Genomic DNA, 23193 nt, shown 5'->3' with positions numbered 1-23193 from the left:
ATTAAAGGAGACATATGATTTTTGATGATTTTCTGTTATTAATATTCTGTTATGACGACAGATGTTAAACATGGTCAAAGTTCCAAAACTTGAGGTGAACTGATGTGAAAATGCTCCCTGCAAGTCAAAAGCCAGGGCTTCAGCCTGCTCTGAACTTCTAGTTTGCAACAGTTTTTTCTACCCTGCGGACGTCGGCCCATAAGGTAAACGGCTGTCCATTCCATAGCCTTTGTTGCTAAGGTTGTTGCTAAGGTTTTTCCATGTGTTGTTTGCATTATGCACTCTCATATTTCGGATTGGATTATGGCTCGAACATGTACGGATGTATTTGAAAAGTTGACATTTGAAGTAAAGAGTGAGAAAAGTTGTGAAATCCAACTGTTAATTTCCTGGTTTGTTGACATAGCCCCCGCAGCCGGCAGATGTCTGCCAAGGGCCATAACATGCGAAATGTGCATAATATGTTCCCTTTGAGCTCTGAGAGAAATATGCTTAAGTCTTGCATGGAATTTATCATGCTGCATCTAAAATATGCCTTCTGTCTGAACACAGTGAAGTTACATTTAAGTTGCATTAAGCAGGGACTGCTTTATGGACATGATTAGGACAAATGATTACAGCCACCGATAACGCTCTCAATTATGTGGCATGTAAGTATTGTTTTAAGATGTCAGATGTGCAAGTCCTTTGCGTTGCATTTAACTTTTTCACTTTTGTTACTATGTCAGATACTATATTTCATGTATTTCATCCTTTCATTAATCACATTTTGTCAGCTCTGTGCACATTAACTGCCAGAGATTTTTTCTTCTCACTGAACAAATAATTTTTTTCTCATGGGTAGATAACAGATTGTATTCTGAGATGTACCTTTTTTTTTTTTACAGTATCTTGCTCATATTTATGATATTGGACAGAATATACGCACTTGCAACATACTGGAGACAAATGAGCTCTGAAATGAGCAGTGGCACTGCCCTGTGTGGAATAATCTGCTGGATTATTCATCAAATGTTCTGGTGAATGTTAGAAAACGCACAGTCTTTTTCAGCCTTTTCAAATAATTTATTGCTGTGTTTGATGACTGTATATGTGACAATACAATACTGCTGTATGTGAAAGTGACACTGTATTCATAGTAATATAGTGAGTGTAATAGGATGAGTATTTTCAATGTCATATAAAAATATTTGCTATCTTTTTTTATAAAACAAGAATGGGCTGAAGTAGCAGCAGCAGCAGGATTGAAGCTCTGAATATGTTGAAATTGCTTTTAAGTTGGAATATTTCATTCACAAGCACATGTCAAAAGAATAACATAAAAATAATGATATCCACATTCATCCACATTGTAGGTAAATCACTGCTTTCAAAGATTATTGCTGTCATTCCAACAACTCACTGGCTGCATGTTCACTCATTTCACTTTTTAATACCTTCTAAAAGATTTGAGAGTGGTGCTGAAACATTCCTTTCAATCAGTCAACTGAAAGAAAAGTAATGCAAGATCTTTTTGATCATCAACTAATCATTTGAATAATTTATCAAATAACATTACTTAACTGGCTTTAGTTACAATCCTTTAAACTTTTAGTCCTGGTTGATATGATCACAGCTGTAGTTAGTTCCATTTAAAATGACAATGTTTTGCTCTGTATAATTTGAGAGTTTGGGATTGTAATTTGAAAAAATCACTTTGGGCTTTTATAACTTTTGAGGGATGTTTGTCATTTTTGACATTTTATATATAATTTATTACTTATATTAGTCATTTTTATTACCTGAAAAAATAAGTGATACATTAATCACTACTGAAAATAATAATTAGTTGCAGCCCATTTGAGACTAAAATTCCAGTTTATTATAACTTGGAGCTTATTTGCATAGGTTTGGCCATCATTTCTATCAGTCATAATAACTTTGTACTCACTGAAGTTATTGTTGAGATGTGGGAACACAACAACATCACTACAACAAAGTTCAACAATGAAAGAAACTCAATCATTCAGGCAATCAGACAGGTTGTAAAAGGCCCAACAGTTTCACCAGGTCATCTAGCACTAATTCAGTCTCAATATGGAGCTACATAATGTACACAAACTTGAGCACACCCAATATGATGGAAATGATCTTTAATTTCACAAGAAAACTGCGTGCACAGCCACCAGAAAGGCCAAAGTTAAATCAGAAAATCTGCCCTAAAACTGAGATGGATGTGTGAGACGTACACATTTCTTGCCTCATCAGTTTGTGTTGTAGAGATGTCGCTGCGTTCCCAGATCTCAGGAATAACTTTGGTGCATGCATTAATATCATAACTGATCTGAACTGATGGCCAGACCTACAAAAAATGCTTTTGTTGGTTTCAGTGGGAGTCAGATTGCTTCTTTTGTTACCCTTGGTGTTACAAACACAAATTCTTTCACAGTATTTCTAGTAAAATCACTTATTTAAGGCAGGTGGACAAGGCAGTGATTAACAAAATGACATAAAGCAGAGAAAGACACACACAGTGTGAACATCTGTCCTTTTTCACTCTGCTTAAATTTTTGGCATTAATTCTGAAACATTTACATGGGAAAATTCACAGTGAGTTTTGTGAATGCATTATATAGAATAAAGCAGAAAAACACCATTTAGATGATGGACATTACATGTCAACAGTCATAAACAAATATTAAAGCTCAGATATAAAGATATGCAATTCTAACCAGCCCACAAAAAGGAAACTAAAGTAACTTCATCTGGTATCCTGCACCAGAAATATGTGACTCTGCCACTGACAGCACAATAATGGACCTGGGAAATGACATTCACAGGTTCATTCCCATTTAAAAGCCCTTGCTGTCCTTGACACAGTGCAGTCCAATGTCAGTTCAACTGAGTGTGTCTTATGTTTCCTGCTCCTCCTCCATCATCTTGTCACCATCCATGTCGTCTCTTTTAAAGGAGAGTTCACTGTTTTCTGTAGCGATGTCCAGGATTTTGGACAGGTATGCCAAAGTACTCTCGTCCACAGAGTCCAAAGACACGCGGTTAAACCTTGAACAGTAAAAAAAAAGACACACAGGTTTGTGAGGTGTATTTTTCTCACTTAACAGTTGATCAAAATAGTCTTTAGATTGCTGAGCTTTCAGAGACTAAAAGCAAAAGCCCCAACGTGCAGAAGAGATGGTTAACAGACAGCAGGTGACATTTACAAACCACATCTGTCAGGAGGAGGATCTGACAGCTTCTCTCTGCTCAGGGATAAGCCTAGTGGGTCCCATCTGTTGAGTTCGTATGTGCACACTGAATTGCACCCACGCTAATGTCTAACGACTCTATTGACTTGATCAAACACACAGTCACAGGTGTTTTACTCGAATCAAAGCACTTCCGAAACACCTGGAATTAACTGCATCTACTCTTATCTATCAATAAAAAATGCTTGCATATTGTTGCCCATAAACTTTAACTAGCCAGCATGTAATACACATGAACATGCAATTAGTAATGAACACACATAAATCCTCCCTTCACTTCCCCCACTGATGCAAGCATTCCAGCAGCTCTAAATTGGCTCAGGCCAAAGGCTCCCAGCTGTAGGGGGAATTTGGTTGAGAAAAAAAAGAAATGTGGCAGCAGCTGACATGAACAACATGAAGAGCATAACAGCTTGGAAGGGGTTAAAGCCCGTAAACACAAGCCATAAAGCAGCTAGGTTGAGGTCAGACTGACAACCAAACAGAACAAAAGCCTTCAAAGCGCTCGTCCGAAACCTCTTCACTCTGCTTTCTGACCGCTGCTTTCAGCTGTGGTGCTTGTGGGTATAAGCCTGCACTATGTGGAATAAAGCAAAGTGGAAAATTTGCTGAATGCACATAAATTAGAGGAGATTGAGAGATTAGATACCACATTGCAGTACTCTGCAAAATGAAGCTCAGTCATAAATTTGGTTGATTAGTAGCAGACCAGGACTTTATAACTTTATCAAAAAGTGAACTTTTATGAGATATTGACCAGTAATGAAACTCAAACTATAGTTTGAAAGGTTGAAAGTAAGTTGAAAGTCTAAACAATGGCGTGACAAGTTAAAAGTATGGTTTGAAAGTTTAAAACTAACATTTGTAATTTTAGGTTTCCCTGTTTCCAACCTTTGAGCTAAGCTAAGGTAAGCAGTTGTTAGCTGTAGCTTCCTATTTACTGTGCAGACAATCTTCTCATCTAACTCTTCACTGTGCTAACATACTCAAGACACTTCTTTTAGAGATTCTGAGTTTTATGAACTGTGAAAGTGATTTTTTTTTTCTCAAACACTTTCACAAGAATAAAAAGGAAAAAAATCTAAATCTTTTCACTGTGCCTAAATTCACTCTGAGCTGATTGTAAAAATATTTTTAAAAAAAGGGGGGAAGAGCACTGGTGTACGAGTGCAGCTGATCCTTGGAGACTAGCAGAGCAGTGTAAACAATACCAACTCACCAGATTTCCACAAAGCCCCAAGGGCTGTGAAGAGTGTCAGGTTAAAGTTTATCTTCTTTAACATGTGTTGTGCAGCTACTTTGAAGAGAAACGGTTAATGCAGACAATCGTGGAGGATGAATTGAGTGTTGATGGTTTTAACACCTGTTCACTTCTTTTTTGGAAAGAAAACCGAGAATCTTACAACTACAGTAGCCTACTAGTAACATGATTGAGACTAATAACTACAATCTTCATTCAAAACTTGTTTGTGAGTGTATGTGTTGCTCACCGGAGGAAGATGCCTTTGATGTTCGGAGTGCCTTCAAACGCTGAAGCAGAGATACTGGAGATGCGGTTACTTTGCAAGTAAAGGTACTCCAGAGACTCAGGCAGGTCAGAGGGGATGTGTGACAGCTGGTTGCCAGACAGGTCTAGCGTCTAAAATTACAAGATGAATAATGAAATAAGTGTGTTTTGTTATGTCTATTGGACTTAGAAGAATTATACCAAAGCCTGGTTTGTGTGTGCAGCTAATAACCCTTTTCCACTGCAGGAACTTAACTAATCAAAAAGGGATCTCACAGGATCTGCTTTTGTTTCTACTGTTATACACTCACTTTGGGGTCAAGTTCCTGGCACTAAATTTTGGTGCTGCTCAGGAAGTGATACAAAATGAAAGTTCCAGGCACCTTCGGGGGCTGTCAGCAGTGAAGTCAATCATGATTGGGTAAGCAGATGTGTTGTCACACCACAATAATGACAACGAATAAGCACATTATCCAGTGTCTGACCAAAATGGAGATACAACAAAAAATTTAAAAGATCAAACAAGTAAAATACAATATCATGATGCACGCAATGGAGCAAACCAAAAAACGACAAAGGAGTTTGATAGGCTGGACATCATTTTGGGCCACCAAGTGGCTTGGGCCAGGGCCAGCAGTTCTCTGGATTCTCTGCCACTTTCATAAATTATGTTCACGTAAATGTGAAAAAACAGTATAAATTCTTCAACAATATCGGCACCACTGCTTTTACTGTTGTCTGTCCCAGAACCACTTCCTTGCACTTGCATAAAAATGATCGGTCTCACCTTTGCCCTTTTAATGGCGTATATCTGAAATGGCTCACTTTGTAAAATATAGTGGAAGAGAATGGAAGAACTTCATACTAAAGCCTCCCATGGTTTTTAAAAGCTACTGGAAGCCCCAGGTTATAGGTTGTTAGGTTCCTGAAGTGGAAAAACGTCTTGCACTAGTATCTGATGCGTGTCCCTCAGCCACTTACAGTGAGCGCACTTAGCTCCATCCAGGCTCCCTGGTAGATTGAGTTTAGTTTCAGATGGTTATCACTTAGGATGAGCTTTTGGAGATTCTCCATGCCTGTCAGTGCCCTGTCTGGTATGGAGGTCAGCTGGTTGTTCTTGATTTCGAGCACCTGTAAGCTGCGAGGAAGACCCAGGGGCATCGAATGAAGGCCGTTCCCTGACAGGTCTAGGGTTTGCAACAAACGCAGCTTCCTGAATGCCTCACGGTGCACTTTGGGGCTGGTCAGCTGGTTGTAGCTGAGGTTGAGCTCTGTCAGTGTGTACAGCAGGTTAAGGTCATTGCGGCCAATTTCAGCAATGGAGTTGTGGAGCAGCATTAGAGTCTTAGCCCGCCGAGGCAGACCCCTGGGAACCCTCTCCAGCAAGTTGTTGTACATGTGGAGAGTGTGTAGTTTCTTCAAGCCCTAGTGAGAATGCAAATTAAAGATTCAATTGGTGATCAATTATTACGCAGCGGGTGAAAATGTTAAATATGTAAGATGCTCACATAAAAGCAGTTGAGCATCACCTCTTCTAGCCTGTTCTTACAATTGAAAATATTAAAATGAATGTATATTTTTACATGGGTCTGGTCTCTTGGGAAAACAATAAAAAGAATATGACATGAAAAAGAAATGTACATGGAAAGCAGCTGGGTGGATGGAACGTGCGCGGAGCTTGTTATTGTGGAGGATCAGGTACTCAAGGTTTCGGACAGAAGTAAGAGCATCTCCAGGGATGCTGCGGATGGAGTTCTTCTCCAGGTGTAGCAGCACTAGATTGCGAGGCAGACCCTTGGGGACAACGCTCAGGTTGTTATTTGACAAGTCCAGACACTCCAGGCTGCTCAGTTGGCTGCCAGGAGACAGAGAGAGAAGTTCATCGAATCAGTTCTGTGCTCTTGTACTGTGTGCTTTCTTGCTGCTGCTGCAACACGAGACATCAGATAGTCTTTGTCAAGTGGATGGTCTCGTCTTGTACTCACTTGAAAACACTTAAATGCATGTATAATTGAAGTTTTACTTTTTTTTTTTTTTTTTTTTACACTCAGCAAAAGCATTAAAATGGCAGAATATGTAAGCGCCTGGGGGTTTTGTGAGTGAGTTGTTCACCTGAAAGTCTCGTTGTCCATGCCCTCATTGCTGAGGAGGTTGCTCTGTAGATACAGCTCTCTGAGGTTTCGCAACTTGTCAAAAGCCCCTGCTGGGATTTTCTCCAGCTTGTTATTCTGTAACAGCAGGAAAAATCCTTATATGTTATCATTACCATATTCATGAATATTCTAAATGCAAATGTATGCAGCAAGGTGCTCTAATGTATTAAAGGGACCTTCAAATGAAGACGGTAAAGGCTGGCAGGCAGGTTCTTGGGTACAACACGCAGGAAGTTGCTGGACATGGTGAGAATCTCCAGGGAGATGGAACCATTGAACATGTCATCAGGAAGCCCCACATCAGTTAGCTTGTTGTTGTGGAGATACACAGACCTGGGGGCCACAAGCAAGGGGCATTGCAGTGTGTAAATGGGCATACTGTATCTCCAGAAACAAAGGGGAAATTTGCACAAAAACACACATTTGTACCTCAGTTTTGGTTTTTGGCCAAATGTGTATGGATAGATCCTTGCAAGCTGATTAGCAGCAAAGTCAGCACTAACCAAAGAGGGTGGTAGGACCTTTGGCGCTGAGGTGAGCTGCAAACACAAGAAAAGAAGCATGACAGAACTTTATTACAAAGATTTGATTTCATTGATGTAGGGAGAATGTGATTTTTGAGACTGTCCTCGCCAGAAATTGGACAGCATTAAAATCAGAAGCAAAGGGATAGCAATTTCAGTCAGTCAGACCGCCACTTTGGTCCAGAGTGAATTATTATGACAAATATTAGATTGTTTGACATTAATTTTGCACAGATATTCATGGTCCCCAGAGGATGAATTATAATAAATTTGGTGATCCCCTGACTTTTCAATAGTGCCACCATGAAGTTGATTTTGATTTTTGGTTTTGTACGAAATATCTAGACAACTGTCAAATGGAGTACCATTCAAATGATGGTGGCCAGAGGATGAAGCCTAATGACATCACTGAACCTTTGATTTTTCATCTAATACCACCAGCAGGTCAAAGTTTTAATAATATTGGTGAGCTCCTAAATTTTCCTGTAATACTGACCACTATTTGACATTAATGGTCCAGAATGAAATGTCTTCACACCTATATGAACTGCCATGAAAGTTGGCACAGATATTTGTGTCCCCCTCAGGATGAACTGAAATAACTTTGATGATCCATTAATTATCTCAAGCGATCATCAGGTCAAAATTCAATTCAATTCAATTCAAAATTCATGCCCAATACTTTGGCTTATGACCAAATACCTGCAAAACTAAAGACATTTCTATCAGCCTCAGTTCTTTGTGTTTAGTGATAACCAGCAAATATTATAATGCTAACATGCTAAGATGGTGACTATGGTAAACATTATACCTGGTAATATCAACATGTTAATATAGTCATTGTGAGCATGTTGCAATGCTAATCTTAGCATTTAGCTCAAAGCACTGCTGCTGCTAACATGACTCATGGGTTTTAGTCTTGTTTTCAACCATGCACGATCACAAACTCTCCCTTATCTTAACCAAGTAGTTTTAGTTGGCCAAATTTAACCAAGCCTTAACCATAGAGGTGGCAGAACAGATTTGCCATTTTGTCATTTAGGCATTAGGACCAAAGAAGCGGGCACAGCCTCATTTGCTACAGAGCAGAAGTGCGTATGTGTACCCCTTCATGTAGAAGCAAGGTTTCCCTCACTTTAGTCACTCCTGCCAGGACTAGCGCTACATTGTACAAAACCGCAGAGAATATAGAGATCCGAGAAGCACTGGTGAGATTAGATGTTCATTTAGAGCTCTCTCCTTTATAACATGGTTTATGGATTAAAGCAGCATGGGTGTCTTTGAGGCTTAGCGAGCACTTAAAAATCCCCTATTCTTCCTGTATCCCGTTTGCCTATTCATCCCTGTGAAGGCACAAACAAATCTGTCCATCCTTTCTCTCTTGCTCTGTGTCCAAAAGGGTCACTAACATTTTAGCTCTGACCAGCTGGCACAGCCGTACTGGAAGTGATTACAAGCATAAGCTCACAAACAGTGTGTAAGAGGAGACTGCCACCTCTCTCTGCCAGCTGGCACTGTGTCAATGTATCTGAGTAGTATAGAATAAAATAAAATAGAATAAAATAATTTAGAGATGAAAATGTAAAAGATAACATTTCTTTTGAATCATGTAAACAGAGTTGAGGTCAGAAGAGAGAACAAACATTTGAGAGTCTGCTGTATGACTCACCTTGTTATTTGCCAAGTATAAATAAGCCAGCTGTTCGAGCATCTCAAAACCTTCATCTTCAAGGCCTGTTAAGTGAAAAACATACTGAATTGCAAGTCAGAATACTAACAACAAAAGCCAAAAACTGCTATATGTAGTTTTTATCAATGTTACACATGAAAATAATCTGGTATTCTGAATCTATGGCTCAAGGTTTCTTTGTTGTAGAACTGCACAGCATATAAAAAAGGTTTTATGAAGCACTGTGTAGCTGTGGAATGGCAACCTACTGGAGTGATATTATCTCAGTTAATCATATTATTTATAGGCTGATGGGCACTTCAATCTTCAATCAACCTATACTCCTTCTGTAAAGGTGAAAATTACGCATCCCTTGGCTAAATTGAATTATCTTCTGTGTAGCTCAATGATTTGTTGTCACCAACTATGTGGTCCATTCATTCCAACTGTTTTCTTCACTTCAGTACAAATCTAGTTTGACGATTCACGATTCGGAACGGAGAAAAAATAAACATTAAAATTTTACATTTTGTACATACAAGTATTTTTTTAAAGGCCACACAAATGTCTCTGAACAGCCCCCATGAACATTTGCCTATATGCAGCCAGTAGAGGCATGTTTCAGCTTTACAGCTAAAGCTTCACTAACCATAGTTCAGACTCAGAGATTCAGGCAAATGTGGGAATCAAAGAGAGCATTTTTCTACCTCTTAAGACATTAGTGAGGAACAAAACATTAACCAGAACTAGAACCATGGCAGGCTCAGAAATCAACCCATATATTGAACAAGATGGGAGAAGGAGGCTGAAAAAAGAGGTTTTAGCTGATGAACAGTCAGCTAGATACACTATCTAACTCTTTTCCCATGGGGATTGTGGCCTTATCTTGGTCTGTTAGAGATTCTATTACATAAAATGCTTGATACACTGTGATTTGGGAAACTGCAGTTAGAGATTTAGCAACAAAAACACAAGCAGTTGTCACAGCTGGCCAAGAGGACAATAATCCACTGAGCTATCCGTTCATCTTGGCAGCACCATTAGCCAGAATGGTAAAGACGAACTGGCATACCACACCACTAACAGAAACAATGAAGGAAACAATAATTGTGTCTGTCTGCACAATTAAAGGCTGTGAATTAAGCAGTGTGCTTCAGTCTCCTTTCTTCTCTGGAAGAAACAATAAAGGCTTAGCCAGTGGGTGCAAAAAGTTGTTCCCAGCAGGTTTGATGTGTGCCATTTGATGTTTATTTTGGATTCTGTTTTGAATGGTAATACATAACCATGACTGTGGCTTAAAACTGATGTCTTTAAACATGCAATATGTAATTTCTGCTACTGGGGGTCTCTCAATCAAAACAATAACAAAAGACAGAGTTTGTGAAGTAGCGTCATGGGAGTTGTTGTCTTCATTGTTAAACAACCAGCTTCTCTTACTTCAGTGTTCATTGTTCAGGATATTTTAAACGGGAGACAAATTATTCGGCAGAGGTCTCCTCTCCTCCAAAACAAACAGACTGGTGATTAAAACAGGTAAAAAACACTGAATAAAGCAGTTTCACCCAAAAAATCAATGTTTCTCCGACGCGGTTTGGCAAGCACAGGACAGCCAGGAGGGGCTGCTGGCTGAGCTGCTGCTAACATTTGCTCAGCTTGTTTCTCTGATAATTTAAGATCCAGACATCCGATGACTAACTAAAACTTGCCCATCCTGTGAAAATTGATTCAGTTGTCCCTGTAGATTGTCCTCCATTCCCTGGACCTAACTACTGACTGAGAGCAAACACTGAGTGCTGGGAAGAGTTAAACTGGAAACTGCATTTCCTCTGCCACATTTGGATGTATTTGAAAAAATGTTGTTTCCATAAATACAAGTAATAAATAACCATAAAACACCCCAGCAGCAGAATAGCCACTGATCCAACTAACATTGCTCCAAACTGACCCAACAGTTCAAGGCTCTGACAGAACCAGTCAACAAAGACCCACAGCTGAGCAAAACAAACAGAATTTCAACAGACCCACACAGAACAACTTTGTATACAACAGGTCTGTAATATGCTCTCCCGCTGTGCGCCAGGTTCCTGCAGGAGATTTCTATTGTGTTGCTGTGTTTACCATCTGTGGTGAGCCAGTTGTTCTGAAGGTTGAGAGTCTCAAGCTGATGCAGATGAGAAATGTGCCCCACTGTTACCTCCTCGATTTTGTTGTTCTGGCATCAGGAGACAAAACACAGACATATATGTATATACATACCTACTATACAGAGTTACAAAATGCAGATGTGTATTACAGTCTCTGTGTGTATGTGTGTGCAAGACCTGCAGAGAGAGCTGGCGGATTTTGTCAGACAGATTATCGGGAAACTCGGTGAGGTCGACCCCGGCACAGTCCACTGCCCCCTCTGTTGTACAGGTGCATTTTGATGGACATTCGATCTGCTCACTTTTTGTCAGCACTGTTGTGATGTCGGCCTCCTTTACTCGCTCTTCCTCCTCCTCTTCCTCTGGTTCAAGAGGGGCCTGGCAACGCACCAACATGCAGGCCAAGAGCAGCACACTCAGAGCCTGCAGGATGGAATGCTTGGGAAAGGCCATGTCCACTGCTGAGCTCTCCTGTTGCACAAGCACATTGACAGTAAAGTTAAAAAGACAGCTCTTGGAGTATTTTGTTCCTGGAAACAGGAACTTGTTAAAGCTGCAATCTGCTACTATTTAAGCAGTTTTGAGCAGGTTTTTGTACTTTGAGATGTTGGATTGTTTGTTGGGTGAGTTAGATGCCCCATGCTCCAAAAATCCCTTTCAAAAATGTTTGTGTTGTGAGTAACATCATGTTGTAAATCATTATGGATAACCAAGGGTTGTGTTAACTGTTTTTTTTATCTTATTAACGTTGGGTGGATATTTGGGTTGTACATAAAATTGAGAATTGAGTTTATGGATGACTAGTTGAGAAAGGGGTAGGAATAAATAAGTGTATACTTCTTCCTACTCCTTTTCAGACATGTAATAATTATTTTTTGTCATTTATGACAATTTGTTTATTGAGTTGTTGTATAGGTTTATTCTTGTTTTGTTTTTATCTGTTTTTTTTTATTTTTACATGATTGAAATAAAATTGACTGATTATTTTGCACTGCTTCATAGCTCCTAAGGTGTGAGGAGGTGTGCCTACTGCCTGTCAAATCACACATGAACAGAAAAATCTAATGGGTCTGATGCTTTGTCTTTAGTTTATCTGCACTCTGTGTTTGCTGGAAGAAAATCATGTGGTCTCTTAAACCCTATTGACACTATACGTCAGAGGTTTCATTTAAATTTGCTGATGATTAAACCTGCAGTAACTTATTTTTTGGTCATTTGGGGACAGCAGAAACAAGCTGCAAACATAAGACTGACATATTATCACCTTATAAGTAGATATGGTTAGCTTGTTAGCAAACAGCAGACAAGGGACAGACATTCACATTTAATGGGCCTCATCCAAGAACATTTTTGTATTTTTATCCTAAAACTCTGATTTTTTCTGTGAAGTTTGCTTGTACAAGTGTTCCAAGTCAGATTCAACAAACTCTCTTAACTGCCTGAACTTGTCATAAATCACTCATTTCAGCCTGATGAATGTCACCTGTTCATGAGTAGGTGCACTTTCATGAGATGTGATCATTGGCATAATTCATGCCCCTAAGGCCCCTACATGTTCCGCTCCATTTGTTGGTGAGTTTTATTCAAAAAAAAAAAGTTCCCAAAAAGTAAAAACACCGAACAGATTCAAGTCCTGCTTTCAGAAATCAGTAGACAGAAACATAACAAATTTAGGAATGTCAATATTAGAGGACCCAAAACAAAAAAAAAATATAAATCCAGCTGCCAGCGACGAATCATCAGATCAGATCAGCGCTGTACTGTCACAGAAATAAAGAGGGAACACTTTGACATGAAGTTAGATACCAAAAAAAGCTCTAAAGCAAAGCGCTCTGTGACTAATATGAGAGGCGGTCACGTGACAGACAGAGATATTGGAGGAGAATCCTATAGTCTACAGGTGATGTTATACTGTCATCTGCAATAGAAGCTGATACTGGACAGAGACCTGCAGAGAGAGATACAGCAGCTGACGGAGTGAGAGAAGTTTCCTAGCAACTACTGAAATGTAGAAGTAGCTGCCTCAAAATATGCCAATAAAAATGATAAAATCTAGAAAACCTTTCAGCAAATTGGCAGCTATGATAACAATAATATGGTAAACATAATATTAATTTTGCATTAAGTTTGTTTCAGTTATATATTTGATTTTTGTTCATTTCTGTATCATATTTAAACTCCAAATTAATTCAGATTAGGACATTATAATTGTAAATGAAACAAGTGTGAACAAAGGCGGAGATGATCTATTACAACACATATGACAGGTCTGAACCACTCGTAAATTTTGTTTGTACCTAAGAGAAAACTGATGAGTGCCACAAATGTTCTTAAATCCCTCATACGTGCATCTTAAGAATGAATCTGTTCGTATGAGTGGTTCTTGCATGAGGCTCATTGTGTGGTGTAATTGGCCACCTGGCAAATGTAATTCCAATATTTACTATTGGAACAATTCCAATATTAGTTGCTACCTTTGTCTGTCTGATGTTGCTGGGCAGGAAGTGTACAGTGGGTTTTTGAAAACAGCTGCCTGCTGCAGCTAAAAACAACACTGAGAGCCGTAAGAGTCAACCAAAACAATGAAGTTGAGGGGCCTAAAACCAAAACAATGAGCTGAAAGAGGCTAAAACACTCCATAGAATTGAGGGGGATTTGCAGAGGCAGGTGATAATTTCCTGTAGGTTTGTTACTACGAGTGATACCTTTTACATACAGGTTCTCATGTAATCCATTGTCAATATACAGATATTAATAATAGCCACTATAAGGTGGTGAAATTCAGTATGTGTGCAGATTTCTAGAGTTCAGATTATTTTATTGATTTCAAAAAGTTCAAATCTTTTACTGTGTATTACCTCATGAAGGCAACACTCATAAATGAGACAAATGTCACTGTGGACTCTTAAACTGTGGCCAGTTACATGGGGTTCAAAACAATATTGGCATGTCCATTAATTACTGGTTTAACTGATGTATGTCATGTGGGATGAATGATTTTTGTTGATATTTTTCTTTGTACAGGGGACTCTGTACCGCCTCCCAGAAGGCAGGAGCTGAAAGTGATGATTCAGGGGATGGCATGACAGGATTTTGTCAGATTTTGTCATTCGTTCAGCTGCTTTGCCTGATATTGCCTTGCCAAGTTTGACTATTCTGGAGAGTTTGGCATTGTTTTTGATGTTGTTCTTCATGCCAGAAAGACTGTTACCAACGAACTGATGAGGTCATTGTATTAAAGGAGACATGTCATGCACATTTCTAGGTCTATATTTATATTCTGGCACTCTACTGGAATATCTTTGCATGATTTACAGTTGAAAAAATTCCTTTAATTTAACTCTACTACTGACTCTTTACGCAGACCCTCACTTCAGCCTCTGTCTGAAACAAGCAGTTTTAGCTCCTTTCTCTTTTAAGGCCCCCCTCTCCTCAAGCTTTGGACCTGTGACCATATTTACCACAGACATCTGAGATCATAACAGTATAAAAATAACAGAAATTCCTAAAAAGCATGATATGTCCCCTCAGGTCCAATGTAGCATGCAGCTGTGTTTACTCCAGCCTGCTAAGTGACTGTCTGGCCGTGACACACAACATAAAACAAACCAAATACAGGACTGGTATAAACTATAAGCTGCTTCCTTATAATATAAACTATATGAAAGCAAATTATTTCTGTCAAGGCTCTAGAGAGTCAGAGATTCATCATGAGTTAAACCAGTTAGTAACTGAAGTTGTGTCGCTGAAGCTCTGCAACTGCCAAGTTTAAAAACATGATGTTGTTATAGCACCCAGTAGTGCCTCCAAACCACAGAATTTCCTCCCAGCTCACTGTTAATATTTTAAAATGGTTCACAGTTGTGGTTCAGAACATGAAAAAAAGGATATTTTGTGAGCAGAAGAAAAGCATTTTTCAGAACCGAGGTGAAAATATTACTCTTTTATTGTATATTCCTTGTGGTCATCACCTGCTGACTTTATGCATAATAGTTACCTCAGCCTTCAGCTAGAAACTGTTTCAGAGCAGACAGCTTGCCATGATGAGAGGCAAGTGTTTCGGCAGAAGACAGACTGGTACTAAATGAAGGACTGGAGGGGAAGAAAACAAATCCTGTTTCAAGGTAAACAGTTGTATTTTACAATGTCACAATTCATGTAGACGCTTTTATCCAAAGTGACAAACATCGTTGATACAATACAAGAGAGGATCTAGTCAGGAGAGAACAACACAACTAAGTGTCATAAAGCTAAGTTCAAGTTCAATAGGATGCCAAAAGGCAGCGCACAGAGGTAATGCATAGAACGCATAGGAGCAGATTTTTTTTCTCTCTTTGTCCATCAAGTCTGGAGTTGTTCGCGAAAGAGCTGGGTCTTTAGTCTTTCCTCAAAGACTGAGAGGGAGTCTGCGTATCAAACAGAGTTTGGTAACTTGTTCCACCACAGGGGAACTACAGAAGAGAAGAGTCTGGCTAGGGCCCTGTTGTGGTGGTTGTACCAGGCGCCTTTCATTGGCAGAGCATGGTGAGCGGGAGGGAGCATTGACCTGAATGAGGGAGTTCAGGTAGGTGGGAACTGTTTGAATTTGATGCAGGGAGCAACTGGGAGCCAGTTGAGGGATATGAACAGTGGGGTGACTGTGCTGTTTTGGGCTGGTTGAAGACCAGCTGTGCCACCACATTCTGGATCATCTGCAGAGCTTTGAACGTACATGTGGGGATGCCTGCCACTAAGGAGTTGCAATAGTTAATGCTTGATATTACAAGAGCCTGTACCAGGAGTCGTGCTGTATGCTCAGACCGGTAGAGTCTGATCTTCTTGATGTTGTACAGGGAAAATCGACATGACCGAGCAACTGAGGCCACGTGAACCTTACAGGTTGGTTGGTCGTCAATCATGACACCCAGGTTTCAGGCAGACTTTGCAGGTATGAGTTGGGTTGATTCAAGCTGGATACTGATCTGTTGTTGTATAGAGTGACTGGCTGGGATGACAAAGAGCTTGGTCTTAGAGAGGTTAAGTTGAGGATGGCGTTCTTTCATCCATGCTGATATATCAGCAAGGCATGACAAGATCCGAGCGGAGATTGTGTGGTCTTCTTGTGGGTACAATAGGAAGAGCTGAGTATTGTCAATATAGCAATGGTATGAGAAACAATGGGAGTGGATGATTTCACCAAGTGAGGTGGTGTATATTGAGAAGAGAGGGGGGCTGAGCACTGACCATTGAGGAACCTCTGTGGATAAGCTGTGCAGTTTGGACACTTCTCCCCTCCAAGATATTCTAAAAAATCTCCCTGAGAGGTAGGACATGAACCAGCGGAGGGCAGATCCTGAGATACCAATCTCAGTCGCTGTGGAGAGGAGGATTTCGTGGTTAACCATGTCAAAGGTAGATGACAGCTCTAGCTGTAATAGAGCTGAGGACTGACCGGCAGTTTTTGCTGAACGCAGTGATTCCTTTACCAACAGGGGTGCAGTCTCAGTAGAATGCCCCCGCTGTGTGTGCAATTTTTGATAAGAAGGGCAGGAGTGAAACTGGTCTGTAGTTTTCAACCTGGGCTGGGTAGAGTGTAGGTCTTTTTTTAGTAGTGGGGTGACCCGAGCTTGCTCAAATGTGGTGGGGAACACACCCACTGTAAGCGAGGAGTTGATGATGTGTGTGACTGCGGGGTTAAGCGTGGGGGAACTGGTCTGTAGAGGGTTGGATGTTATCGGGTCCAGCAGACAGGTAGTGGAACAAGAGTCCTGCAGAAATTTGGAGACTTCCTCTTCGGTCAGACGGGATAATGAAGGGAGTTCAGCCCTGTTAGCTGGCAGCTGTAGACTGAGTTGGTCAAGCTCAGAGAACTGGTTATGGATGGCAGAGACCTTATCAGTAAAGAGGAGTGAGTTAAAAGCAGAGAACATTTTCCGAGCTTCTGTGGCACCACAGATCTTATTCTATTCTTATGCCATTTTCTCTCTGCTGCTCTGAGCTCCGCCCCTTGCTCTCTGACGACTTCGGTGACTTCAGGCTTGGATGTTAGAGGGCAGAGATTGTTAAGAGAGGAAGCTAGTGAGGACCAGAGCATGTCTGTAGCCTCATTGACAGGAAGTGAAAGGAATTCATTATGAGGAGGCATCGTAGCCAAGACATCATTGGAAAGTTGAGTTGGTGTGAGGGACTGGATGTTTTGGCGAAGGGAGACCAACTGCAGAGGAACATGAGGATGTTCCGGTACAGTGATCATAAATTGAATAAAGAAGTGGTCAGATTGATGTAGGGGGGTGACAGTCAGATTTGCTGTGGAAAAGTTCCGAGTCAAAATCAGATCAAGAGTATTGCCCGCTTTGTGTGTGGAGGGGGTGGAGACCTGTTTGAAGTCAAATGAGGACAGAAATGACAGGAAGTCAGCTGCTTGGGTTTTGCCAGTATGGGTATTCATGTCTCCCATGACAATCAGTGGTGTGATCGTCAGGAATGGCTGAGAGTAACATGTCTAGTTCGACTACAAAGTTCCCTAGTTGACACCCCGGTGGGCAGTATATGACAATCACAAACAGCTTAATAGGAGCAGAAACCCTGATTGCATCGTATTTAAAGAAGTTGATGTTAAAGGAGTTGTAGCTTAGTGGAGAAAGCTTAGTGAATTTCCAGTGTTTGGAAATGAGGAGCCCCACACCACCTCTGCGCCCAACAGGGCGGGGTGTGTATGAGAGTGAGGCCGATGTGGCAGTGTTTTCTGGATGGATTCAGGTTTCAGTCAGGGCTAGTACCTGAATGTCTGACAGATTAGCAAGTGCTTGGATAAATTCTGTTTTGTTTACAGCTGAATGGCAATTCCATAGGCCAAGAGAAAAGGAGGAGTGAGTAGAAGAGGCTTTTCTGAGTGAATAGAGGTTCTCAGGGTTGCATTATCTGCGACAGATGTAATTTTTTTGAAAGCCTGGGATGTCACGAAAGTCTTGTATCACATGGTGAGTGAGGCAGGAAACGTGAATAGATAGTAGAAAAGGAATAACCAGTCAGTGTCCTTGCTCGGAGGACTCGCACAGGTAGACTCACAGCTCTTTACTCAATTCCGTCTTCACACAATAAGGGCTGACGCACAAGTTTAACAGAAAAGCTGCCTTATAAACTTCAGACAATGAGTTTGAAAGACATGAGCATTTACTTGGCAAGGAAGATGTAAGGAAAGACACTATTCAGTTGCATTATGGGAATTGAATGCTTCAATTTTGGAGACTGCAGGGAGTAAATGCGCCCGCACAAAAACTGTCTGGAACATAAAACCCTGTAAAACCCCCTGTATAATGTGTTACTTATTGAGATTTAGAGATGCTGGTAGGTGAATTTGTTACCTTTGACTGAGCCAGGCTAGCTGTTTCCCTCATTCTAAATGTTGAACTATTCCTTTAATATAATTTTCTGTTCTTCATGATTTCTTCAATTCATTTCAAATCAATTCAATCCAGTAAATTTGGTCTATTCCTTGAGGCCCATTTGTAACTGCTGTATAAAGAAAAATAGGTGAGCTTTCAGTATCATACATCTATGAATTCATTTCATTGAGGAATAGTTCACACTGTTTACACACCAGGCCATCAACAAAAGACAGCCGTCTCTCTGCCTCCTCTGTCTATTCTGCTTATCCCGTGTCTGAAGCTTAAATCCTCACCAGCTGCAAGGGCTAATTTGGAAGGAAAAAAGCATAAGCACCACCAAGGAAAGCTTTTTTGCTTTTCATAATCATGCACACACATTCAAAAAATCAACAATTTTGAAGGAGTCAAATTTTCAGCTATAGGTGGTATAAAATAATAAGAATCTAGCCTTTTGCAGCTGGCTGACAGGCTCAAGGACAGCAGTGTTTTGGTAAAGCCAGGAATAAGCCCTCTAATCATCTCCAATGTGGGTAGAAATATACCAAATGGGCACTCAAGGCAAACGTCTAAAAGCCATCCATCAGAAGTCCCTTTTCTGCTTGTTGCACCACAACAACTACTAGAGGGACAGTGGCACATACACATACACACACACACAACATACAAAAAGGAAAGCCACACACAAGCATGCATACACCCACAGCAAATGAAAAATAAGAGCCTGTGCACTTGCCTGCAATTATAGCACAATGTTGACCCTGGCTAGAATAAAAACATCACAGCACCCAGGAGTCAGAGAGGAGTTTAAAGCCTTCACTTTAAAGTCAACACTCTCTTGTTACATTATAATTTAGAGGCTTGAAGTGAGAATAATCTTTATTAGCAGCGATCCTGAGCATTTTAAAAGTCATCTTGTTTTCATGCTTTTCTGCTCTTTCTCGGTTGAGTAGAGGTCGTGAAGTGGCTCTACTGCACTGTTAAATAGTCAGGATTGTCTGGGATACACATGCCAGAACTGTCATGCACAGATGAATGACGCTGACACTTTAAGCTAAGTCTAAGGTCCATATAACAAAACAGCCACACATAAAACATGCAGCAGTAAGGTCTGAAAAAAAAACAACAACATTCTGGTCTACTACTTTACCCTTTCCGAACGTTTGCTGAAACGCACTGAAGTCTGACGTCCAGTCCAAACACAGGCTGTCCCATAGCAGGCGAGAAGTCGCACAGCCACACCAGATACCCTCCAGATGTGAGAGAGAGTGGGAGTGGGAGAGGGAAAGTTAAGAAAGGGAAAGGAAGGGAAACAGGCGAGAGTGAAAAGGAAGGGAGTGAGTAAGAGAGACAGCTCTGACCTGAATGAGAGCCAGAAACGCAAATTCTTTCTCTTTTTTCCTCATATTTTTTCCCCTTGCATCAATTTTTTTCCCACAAGGTCGCAGTTTTAGTGTTATAATATAATAAGTTCATCTTGATTTTGTTGAAACTGTAAAATTTTCCTCTGGATTCAACAAAAACTTTCCAATCCCAACTGAGATTATAATCACACAGTTGGGATAAGAACTACTTGGATGCACTCAAAGGCCCGTTCACTTCAAACAGACATCGTGGTTGTATCTTAGATATTCTTTCATTGTGCAATAAAACCAGAGATAGAAACCAAACCCTTTTTGTACGGGAGATTATTGATAAAAGATGTCTAAAAGTGGATTTGTTTCTCTCTAGCTGAAATCTGTGCCTGTATTTGTTTGACAGAAACATGTTCAGAGACAACTTTCATCTGGGGAGGAGACAGATTAGTTGCTCTAAATATCCCAATAATAAATTAAAAAGTGGGAGAGGTGTCTGCCAAAAAGGGGTGGCAGGATATGATCTAATGTCCCACATGTTTCTGGATTAGGCCTCTTTTTCAATAAGCCAACCTCCCGATAGGCACAGTGGGTGAACATCTGCTGCCATTACGACACATTAGCACAGTTCATTGTTATTTCAGATTCACATGTGCACAAGTTTTGAGTTGATTCATCACCAGGTGTAGTCCAAAAATGCTTCACCAAGTAAATTAATTTGTTTTTTCTGTTTTTTAGTGTTACGCCTCATTTCTTACCTTCTGCTTCACATTAGAAACACTTTCAACAATCTGTGCGTGACTCACTATTAAATTCTTAGGTCTCATCTTCACTTGAGTTGATTTAGTTTTTTTTTGTGTGGAAGGTGTTAGAATAAAACAGCTACCAAAATTCAGTGGATGTCCACACTGTTCTTCAAAGCCAAAACATATTAGGTCAAAACTGGGTTAAAGGAATCATTAGATTGGAAATACGCTTATTTGCTTTTTACATGAGAGGACTCTAGGAAGTCTCTGTGTCCGACCAATAGATAGTCTCCAACCACAGTTTGTTATTTTTACACTTTGTTTTTTCGTAGGCCTATGAGTTTCTTTACCCCCTGGCTTCAGATTGGCTGATTCCCCCAGTCTTTGTGCTAAGCTAAGCTAACCAGCTGTTGGCGGTAGCTTTGCCGTACAGACATGACAGTGGTATCAATGTCCTCAGCTAACTTTCACAAGAAAGCAGATAAGCACATTTCTCAAAATGTTGAACCATATTGCTTTTAGACCAAAGTTTTCAGCTGCTGTTTGTATAAAAATTGCTATGCCATTAAAATGTATAATTTCTGTGAAAACAATGTGTAAAATTTGCAGAAATTAGACAGCTAAAAACTGTGATGTATCAAGTTGACTAGCCTCAGGTAAAGGTTTTCGATTAACTGAGATTTTGATAATTCAGATTCCACATCTTTAACTGAGGCAGATGCTAAGTCAAATCATGATAGAGAGAAAAAAAACAGCTAGGCTCCTGCTAAAGCTAACTAGCTCAGTAGAGTAGCAGTAACCACCATCACAGTTTTTCACTGTAGTTGAATTCCTGCAAAATGGTGATGTTATGCTATCTTTATACCACATATTTAAATTCATTTAAATTTTAAATGAGTTTATTATATTGATTTCAACATAAGGTAGATGGGTAGACACCAAGAAAAAAAGAGATATGATACCTTTCAATCTGATAAACTGACAAAAAAGCTGAAAGAACACATTTCTTTGGTGGATACTTGCATTTTCTCCTCACATTCTGTGAAAATCCAAAAGCAAAGTCTAATATCTGCATTTTTAGGTATTATGTAAACTCCATGGATAAAATAATCACCCTCAAAAAGCCTAAAAATGAAAGCATTAAAATCTTTTTATCTTCATCAGCCAGATAAACCTCCATGTATTTTCTGTAAAGTAAAATATCCACATTTGAATTGAGTTAGAAAAATATCTTACAGGTGTCGAATTTTCCCTTTAATTCCCTGGAAACTTTATTAATAATAATCCTAGGCAGCTGCTGGTATTTATTTAAGTGTTAATCTTTATCATGTTTGCAAGAAAGAGGCCACATAAGTATTTTACAAATTTTAAAGTCAGTGGCCAAAGTGTTTGGATGCTGCAGTTGAAAAAAAAACTGTTGCAAAATGATATTATAGAGAGGGAGGGATTCACTAAAATCACTTCAGGGATGTGTACACAATATATGCTCATTCACCAGTTATTCATGCATTTATCTGTCTAGTTTTAGAAGTCTTGAAACTGCACATTTGAACCTAAAAAAAATGTTATGAGTAAGTGCATCTGGACTTGATCAATACTGCACAAATGCAGTGGTCTCTATAATTCTGCCTAGAATATAAATCTCCCTCTTCAAGCTATTTGTGCTGGAACTGCAGCCACCGAGTGCAGACAGGAATGAAGACAGTGATGAATGCTTGGACTTGTGTGAAAGATACTGGGTCCCTGTGGTTAGTGAGTCTGATGGGGGTTTGGGAGTCTCACTTACTGATCACATGCCTGCTGAGCTGCTGCTTTCAAGCTGAGAGAGAGAGACACACACACACAGAGAGAGACCTCAGTTTGTAGCCTTGAATCCTCCCCTGAAATGGGAGAAAACACACTCTTGTCCATGCTCTTGTTCTTACTCATCATATTTTTTGGCAGGCTGTTTTCCCCTAAGAGGGGCTTTGGTCACTGCTACATGTTTTTAATACGTTTCCATCATTTCAGGGGAATGTCTTCAGACGACTTTCTCGAAGCATTAGCCACTCCAACAGATTCATTTTACAACTGTTTTGAACAGGCTGCACGCTCATAGATTTAAAGTCATTCTCCAGGACGCTGCACAGCACAGCAGGGATCATGAGTGCTATTATAAAGATCACTATATAATCTTGTGACCTCTGATCTCTATATTTTTCTATCTTTTCTTTTTGGAGAAAATTGAATCCAAACTTACACTGCTGCCTCTGCTGTGTTGAAGCATGGACACCAACAGTCAAACGGCCCCAGCATGATAATGTTTTGTTTTCACTTTCTATCACTCACAGCTGGGATATTGCCTGCTGTCTTTGCACACAGCTGAAACCCTGCCTGCATTTTTATAAACTAATCCTTTTCATCTTTAACTTTAAGAAAATATTTTCCACTGAGCGCAGCGCTTTAAAGGGCAGCTGCCTCATTGTTTCATGTAAGAGCAGACCAAG

General features: G+C 40.0%; 1 protein-coding gene across 2 annotated transcripts; it reads right to left on the bottom strand.

Moving 5' to 3' along the window:
• Positions 1–1215: 1215 nt before the first annotated feature.
• On the bottom strand, positions 1216–19908 carry podn (podocan). Of its 2 annotated transcripts, none has more exons than XM_044362168.1 (11): positions 19757–19908; positions 11420–11713; positions 11217–11310; positions 9099–9163; positions 7335–7444; positions 7082–7238; positions 6865–6980; positions 6394–6607; positions 5734–6177; positions 4736–4884; positions 1216–3042 (listed from the first exon to the last, which is right to left on the bottom strand). In XM_044362168.1, the coding sequence occupies exons 2-11, from the start codon at positions 11693–11695 to the stop codon at positions 2892–2894; spliced, it is 1776 nt and encodes a 591-aa protein (XP_044218103.1). In that variant the 5' UTR covers positions 11696–11713; positions 19757–19908; the 3' UTR covers positions 1216–2891. The 2 variants fall into 2 exon arrangements, with proteins under 2 accessions (XP_044218103.1, XP_044218104.1); XM_044362169.1 differs by having other exon boundaries at positions 19784–19908.
• Between the last annotated feature and the right edge of the window lie 3285 nt (positions 19909–23193).

This window comes from Thunnus albacares, chromosome 9, assembly GCF_914725855.1.
Source record: "Thunnus albacares chromosome 9, fThuAlb1.1, whole genome shotgun sequence".
Classification (NCBI taxonomy): Eukaryota; Metazoa; Chordata; class Actinopteri; order Scombriformes; family Scombridae; genus Thunnus; species Thunnus albacares.
Note: the sequence above shows the minus strand (reverse complement) of the source record. Positions and strands in the feature narration are given on the sequence as shown.